The sequence below is a fragment of the Eurytemora carolleeae genome, unplaced genomic scaffold (genome assembly GCF_000591075.1).
Source record: "Eurytemora carolleeae unplaced genomic scaffold, Eaff_2.0 scaffold2247, whole genome shotgun sequence".
In the NCBI taxonomy this organism is placed as follows: Eukaryota; Metazoa; Arthropoda; class Copepoda; order Calanoida; family Temoridae; genus Eurytemora; species Eurytemora carolleeae.
The window spans coordinates 14,752-22,735 of NW_019398133.1; the positions used below are offsets into that span (position 1 = coordinate 14,752).

A 7,984-nucleotide genomic window follows, 5' to 3' on the forward strand; every position below is an offset into this window, starting at 1 on the left:
CATAACAAAGACGATATTTCCCTTACCCCCACCCCCTACCCCTCTGTACATCTAGCGGAGAAATTTATATTGCAATTTTTGTCAGTATCTTATCCTATTCATTTAAACCATTTATATTTCATTGAAATTTCCACAAAATTTGCTGTTCATAAATGAAACGCCTAGAAAAGCAGTGATATGTTTAATTTAAACAATTTTGGCGAAAATGAATCATTTTGATGCTAAAGAACAAATGCCAGTGTAGAGACAAATTTACTTTTGTCAGCTGCTTATTTAGAAACTTACTTGTGAACCCAGCTTTGCCTAGAAATAAAACTTTTGTAATAAAAGTGAAATTAAAATTCCCCAAAATTTAAGGCATATCGGTCAAGGGTTTCAAGAGTTGTGATCAGAAATGCAAGCAAACAGACAAACAAAAGAGATATATAGGATATACTTAGTGCTCTTCAATGTTTAGAATTAGAAACCATATCTCGGAGTATATTACTACTCACAGATTTAAAATATGAAAAATCCCTCCCTCCCTCCCGCCCCCCTTCCTTGCTTTTAAGGTCTGGTGTGCATTGTGGGTGTCGTCAATATATTGAAAAATTAGCTTAAAAAACGATTATTTATGTAAATCATATTCTTGATTGAGCCATTAACTCCTTAAACAGATTTTCATAATATTTAAGTTATGCAGAATCTCATCATTAAATTATTCTAAGCTTCAACTATTTCTGAAATAGATAAAAACATTTTAGAAACTAAAAAATAAAAAAAAATTTACGGATTTTCCAGATTTCGAAGATGAAAGTTTTTAAGGGAGATATTAAATATCCGAACAATTTAGCGGGGGGCGGGGGGGGGGGCCTTACCGCTTAGCTTCTACATTCCTAGCACCATTGACGTATCCTTGCATTTTAGATTTAGTTTTAGATGGGAAATGTTACCCATCTTGTGTAATCCAGATTTGATCACAAATGAGGATAGATATGGAAAAAATGCGAAAAAAAGAAAGAGAAAAAATAGGGCGAGAAAAGAAATAAGAAAGAGAAAATAGAGATGAAAAATGTTATTTTTAATCTGTTATTTTTTTTAGAGGGACGTGATATCTCACCTATCCCTGATATCCTGCCACCATCATCACCCACTGCCTCCAACACCTCCACCCTTCCCTCCTCCACTCCTCCAATATACAGTCCTCCAACGGCCTCCCGATCCTCCAGAAGCCCCTTTCGGCCCTCCGTACAGGATCCTCCGACGGAGAGAACAATTCCCGTTAATAAAATTGAAGGTTTGGGACGCCGGAGCAGTAACCCGTCGTCGGAAGGTTTAGCTTTGTCTCCGACCAGGGGAAGAACGAAGCCGGAGAAAGAGGAGATGCAAAGGGGTCCGCCTCAGGTTCGGAAAATCTCTCCAAGCAAAATTCCAAGCCTTGAACCAAGTATGAATGAGTTCCGGCGAGCAGGCCGAAGAGAATTGTCAGACAGCGGAATCATTCTCAAGTCTAGAGATAATACTGGACATAGACATGGAGGCAGTTTAGAGAGGGAGGTGAGACGGTTTAGGATGAGTGGAAGTATGGAGAGGGACGGGAGAAGACTGAGGGAGGAGGGAAGTATGGAGAGAGACGGGAGAAGGATTAGAGAAGGGAAGAGTACGGACAGAGAAGATGGAAGTGTGGAAAGGGAGGGGAGAAGAATGAGGGAGGAAGGAAGTATGGAAAGGGAAGTTGGAAGACGAAGAAGCAAGATACCGATGGCTACAAAATATATGACGAGGTAAGATGTTTTAAAGATACCTACAGGGTTATTAGCCTACAAAGAATAACACTAAAGAAAGTTTAGTTTGGCGATTGCACTTACACCTTATTTCCTTTCTTTTTTTCCTTTCCTACCTGTACTTGCCTACCTACCTACCTACCTACCTACCTACTTACCTACCTACCTCCCTAATTTCCTATCAACCTTTCTACCTAACTTCTAACTATATAGATACCTAGCTACATACCTACCTACCTATCTACCTACCTACCTACCTACCTACCTATTTATCTACAGTTAAACCCTAAATAAGCAATACATCGAAGGAATTCATCAAACGAACTTCACTTTCTGATAATGAAATGTTGCAGACATTTAGTTTTTAATTAAATGATTATATTATTTACTCATTTTCGCAAATACTGAGATTTACGTAAGATATTACAAAACCCATCGAAAAATTGTCAAGACGACATTTGATAAATTCTTTCGATGTCGGGCTCATTTAGGGTATAACTGTACTTACCTACAGGGTGTCCCGATAAACATGGGAGTTCAGTGACGAATTTGATATCGTCTTTTCAAATAATTCTTTGATTTAGTATAGTTATACCCAACGAGAAAGCTGTAATCTGTAAGAGTTTCGTCTGTTATGTTCACATTTTGTTTGTTTATGTTTTGAGTGCATACGGTTGTACTTAATAAAACAAGAAAATTGCAGTATACAAACAGAGTAAACTTGTCCGTCTTCACTGTTCATCTTGCGGAGACATTATAGACACATCTTTACAGCCATTTACCGTTTTCATAAAATAAACTATAGCAGACATAATAATATTATGGCTTTTGAAATTAGGTATTACAATGCTAATTCATAACAAAGACGATATCGAATTCGTCACTGAATTCCCATGTTTTTTGGGACACCCTGTACTTACCTACCTACATACCTACCTACCTACCTAGGTCTGAAGATGAGGATGATAAGGTTGAGGACGGATTAGAGACTCTGTTAAATTTATTAGGAGGAGCTGCAGGGAGAGGAGTTGGTAAGATTTATTATCTAGTTATACATTTGTTTAAATGTCGTCTTCGACAATAGGGAAAAGTTAACGGACGATAAAGTCCAGAATGAGTCACTTAGATATTTGGAACGGAAGTGCAAGTTAAGAACAATGTAAAAAATTCCAATTTACAAAGTACAAGAACAATGTACAAAATGTGTGCACTAACCCTATTCCTAATGTGTTAATGTTAGGTCGGGGAGGGCTGACCCAACTACCTCCTGATATAGTCTCAGGTACAATCTTTAATTCATAATTTAAATTTAAAGGATTTAAAATTTTGAACCCTTTTAAAGAGGGGCGTATTTGATTCACAACGATACCCTTTAAACCTTAATCTGATCAATAATGTTGTTGTTTTTCTGCTGTAGAAATGCGCAAGTCATTTAGTGTAGAGAAAACAAATTTGTCGGTTTTTAAAGTTTTAAACATTCAAATCTAATTTATACTTGATCAGACAAATTTTTAAATTCCACCATTGTGAATTACACAATACACTCTTGTAGAATGAAAAATCACTTTAAGTAAGAACAAATTGGGAATAGAGCATTATCTATATAATATCAACACCGGGCCCTTTATCTAGTACTTAATAAATGAAGAGTATAACTTGAAATTATGCTTAAATTCTAGGAACACCAACAGATCCACTTCAGTACTTGTCCCAGTTAGAATTAGTCGCCAGGAAACTTAAGGATCAGCTCATTAAACAGAAACAGGTTTTAAATGATAATAATAATAATAATAATAATAATAATAATAATGATAATAATAATAATAATAATAATAATAATAATAATAATAATAATAATAATAATAATAATGATAATAATAATAATAATAATAATAATAATAATAATAATAATAATAATAATAATAATAATAATGATAGTAATAATAATAATAATAATAATAATAATAATAATAATAATAATAATACTCTAGGATGACCTGCCAGCCCCTAGACCTAAGCCTATAAATGAGTCTGAATGTTAACCTGGTGAAAAATAGGGAATATTTGAATATTTTTATTTTTATAGTTTTCAATTGTTTTTATTTAAATGTTTATTATTGTTAAAATTCCTATGTATATAAAAGTTGTAATTATCTAGTATACAGAATTAATGTGCAATATAAGGAAAGTTTTATTAAAATTTTATTAACTATGAATTGTATACCCTAATTATTACTGTGATATTTTCCTGTAAATTAGAAATGAATGTACAACATGTCTTATATGTACTGCATTTTTTTTATGTACTACATGTCTTATATGTACTGCATGTATTACATGTACTGCATGTATTACATGTAATGTACTGCATGTATCACATTTACTGAATGTATTACATGTACTGCATTAATTACATTTACTGCATGTATTACATGTACTGCATGTATTACATGTACTGCATGTATTACATGTACTGCATGTAGTACATGTACTGGATATATTACATTTACTAAATGTATTACATGTACTGCATGTGTTACATGTACTGCATTAATTACATGTTCTGCATGTATTACATGTACTGCATATAGTACATGTACTGCATGTATTACATTTACTTAATGTATTACATGTACTGCGTGGATTTTATGTACTGCATGCATATACATTGATTTTCATACTTCATTATATTTGCCTATTTAGAAGCACATAAGTGTTTTGATCCCAATTTTTATACCTATTCCCGGTTTTAATAAACGTGAACTTTTATTCAGAATACTAAAGGTTTTTCTAAATCTTGAGATCTTATGTTATTGCTTATGAACTAAAAACTAGGGAAGTTTTAATAAGAAATCACTTTTTATAATCGCACTTATCAGTCCTAAGAAGACAGAGCATGAAGAAACTTATTTTATAAAGTTTTAGAAATATACATTTTGTTCAACATTGTTACTTTACATAACAACTCCTTTGCTGTTCAATTTGTCCTTAGTTTTATTAAAATTATGCAAATCAAATGTATTATCTTATTATTTTATGGAAATGCACTTTACTCTATATTTTGTAAAATTGAAGTGTACGCTAGCGTACTGTGAATGCTAAATCTAGAATATTCTATGTCCAACGTGGTTTTAAAAAACTCGAATATTTCTATCCGGCCAGTTTTAGAAAGTAAATATTAATATTACTTAAATATAAAACAGTTTGCAAACAAACTGTTCAACAATTGCAAGCGTGTCTGTACATAATATTGAGTTCTTACATATTAAAGAGTTCTCTGTACATATTAAAGAGTTCTCTGTACATATTAAAGAGTTCTCTGTACATATTAAAGAGTTCTCTGTACATATTAAAGAGTACTCTGTACATATTAAAGAGTTCTCTGTACATACTAAAGAGTTCTCTGTACATATTAAAGAGTTCTCTGTACATATTAAAGAGTTCTCTGTACATGAATAAAGAGTTCTCTGTACATGAATAAGGAAATCTATGTCAAAGGTTTAAATGTACCCTTGTGAATCCGGAAGGGAGGGTCACTTAATATTACGTTTACAGTCCCTTTAAGATGAAGAATTACAGAGTTTCAGTTCTTTGTTTAAATCTCATCCGTAATGGCTAAATCTTAAATAAATGTGAAAATCTTGTATTTTTAAATATTATTCTGTATTTAGGAAATATGGGCGTTATTTTCTAGTCTTCGTGTTAACAGTTTACTCTAGATCATGTTTACACGATAGAAATTTAAATATTCTGAATTCATTTCTTTTTAGAATATTTCAGAATACACAATTATTCATCTGGAAGATGATCAGACGGAAAGTAAAGTTGAACTTTTGAAAAGACGAATTAATGAGTTAATCTCTTTTCTGAATTGATTTAATTAACCCAAAACAGGCTGGGGTGCCCCCCCCCCACATCGAGAATTTTGGTCCAGCACTCTTATTGTTGACTGCACTTGAAATGTGTTGACTTTCAAGAAATAATAATTTAAAGGATTTTTTGTAAATATTTTTTTTTTGATTCAGAGGGTAGGTTAGAGAGCAGTAAAAAGTCAAGTCCGTGTAAAAAAAATCTAAACAGCCCATCTTTTTTTTGTGATCTAAAAAACACATTTTTAAAAAGGCTCTGGAAAACTGGATAAAGAAATATAACGCCTAATAGCTGCCTTATTTTCATGTATTATAGACACAACTTATTTTTATCACAATTATACAGTTATTAAAAAAAACGTTATTGAATTTTAAAAAAAAGTCCGGCCAAATTTTATATTTCAAGCTGGAATGAAAATAAATAACTAATAACTAAATAATAAATAACAAAATAAAAAATGGTTTCGGAACAAAAAAAAGGTTTTTGATTTAATACGAAAATAAATCTTTTTTCAAGATTTGAAATGAAATGGTTGATATTTCTTCAAAAAATTTTCTTAAATTGAATTCGTCTTACTGTCTAAAGTTTGGAGAAAAAAGTAGTAAATGCCGTATTCTTAAAAGTTCGTCCCCCAAACTGTATCAGTCCAGGCACAACCAGTCCGGTATCAAAGTCAACCAGAACAGAAGCCACCAGATTACAATCCCGTGAACTATTAAAGCCACTTCCAAGTCAACCAGGACGCAACCCAGCAGGCTCTAAATGCCACACAGGGACACAAGCATAGCTATAAAACAAGCTACTACTCAGACTCTAAAGTCACACAGGGACACAAGTGTAGCTATAAAACAAGCTATTACTCAGGCTCTAAATGCCACACAGGGACACAAGTGTAGCTATAAAACAAGCTATTACTCAGGCTCAAAATGCCACACAGGGACACAAGTGTAGCTATCAACAAGCTATTACTCTGGCTCTATCAATTTAATCTTTAATATGTACAGAGTACTCTTTAATATGTACAGAGAACTCTTTAATATGTACAGAGAACTCTTTAATATGTACAGAATCTTCAAAAAATTTTCTTAAATTGAATTCGTCTTACTGTTGAAAAAGTTTGGAGAAAAAACTAGTAAATTCTGTATTCTTAAAAGTTCGTCCCCCAAACGGCATCAGTCCAAGAACAACCAGACCGCTATCCAGTCAACCAGGACTCCCAGGACGCAACCCAACAGGCTATGCCACAAAGGGACACATGCATAGCTATACAACAAGCTATTACACAGGCTCTAAATGCCACACAGGTACACAAGCGTAGCTATCAACAAGCTATTACTTCGGCTCTAAATGCCACACAGGGACACAAGCATAGCTATAAAACAAGCTATAACTGTGGCTCTAAATGCCACACAGGGACACAAGCGTAGCTATCAACAAGCTATTACTCTGGCTCTAAATGACACAAGGGTACACAAGCGTAGCTATCAACAAGCTATTACTTTGGCTCTTAATGCCACACAGGGACACAAGCGTAGCTATCAACAAGCTATTACTCTGGCTCTAAATGACACACAGGGACACAAGCGTAGCTATCAACAAGCTATTGGCTATCTACAAGCCCTTAATAAATCTCTACCCTAAACGAGTTATAATCTCAACCCGAATACTCAACAGGCTACAATTTCTCTACACTGTAATTAAAGCGGAGTTCTTATTCTAACTGATCTCTATTTACAAATCTATATGTTACATGTTAAGTTCCAATATGTATTCATAATATTACGCAGGTATATAATCTAATCACAATATGTAGCTAGTTTAGATACTGGTGTTGAATCGATAGAAAAAGAAGAATGAAATTTATAACAAAAGAATATTTGGAAAAAGTGGCACTTCATGAGACTTAACCCTGTCTCTGCTGGGGTACTTGAAAACAAGGATATGCTGGGGAGTGGGTCAATTTGACACCCCTCCCCCCCCTCTAAATCCCATGTTTGATGTCTAAATATGACAAATGATACATCATTGGAAAGCTCTTGTGCTCTACTTTTAGAATCTGCAAAAAAATTTGCAAATTACACATCACTGCTTAGGATCCGGAAATAAAATATTGCTCAACACTACACATTACTGCTTAGGACCCGGAATTAAAATATTGCTCTTCTCTGCACATCACTGCTTAGGACCCGGAATTAAAATATGGCTCTTCACTACACATTACTGCTTAGGACCCGGAATTAAAATATTGCTCTTCATTACACATTATTGCTTAGGATCCGGAATTAAAATACTCTTCACTGCACATTACTGCTTAGGATCCGGAATTAAAATATTGCTCTTCTCTACACATC

The 7,984-nt window shown here is 33.6% G+C and overlaps 1 protein-coding gene across 1 annotated transcript; it reads left to right on the plus strand.

Moving 5' to 3' along the window:
• The first annotated feature begins 789 nt into the window (after positions 1-789).
• Positions 790-4,532, plus strand: LOC111716865 (serine/arginine repetitive matrix protein 2). The gene is made up of 6 exons (XM_023492372.1): positions 790-838; positions 1,082-1,763; positions 2,712-2,794; positions 3,004-3,045; positions 3,443-3,528; positions 3,755-4,532. Exons 1-6 carry the CDS (start codon positions 790-792, stop codon positions 3,803-3,805), a joined length of 993 nt encoding a protein of 330 aa, XP_023348140.1. The 3' UTR covers positions 3,806-4,532.
• The last annotated feature ends 3,452 nt before the right edge of the window (positions 4,533-7,984 follow it).

Excerpts from the sequence above, each read along its gene's own strand:
- LOC111716865 (XM_023492372.1), top strand. The coding sequence starts at position 790 with ATGAAAGTTTTTAAGGGAGATATTAAATATCCGAACAATTTAGCGGGG. Across the intron at positions 1,764-2,711 it reads GCTACAAAATATATGACGAG|GTCTGAAGATGAGGATGATA; the intron begins GTAAGATGTTTT and ends CTACCTACCTAG. Across the intron at positions 3,529-3,754 it reads AGCTCATTAAACAGAAACAG|GATGACCTGCCAGCCCCTAG; the intron begins GTTTTAAATGAT and ends ATAATACTCTAG.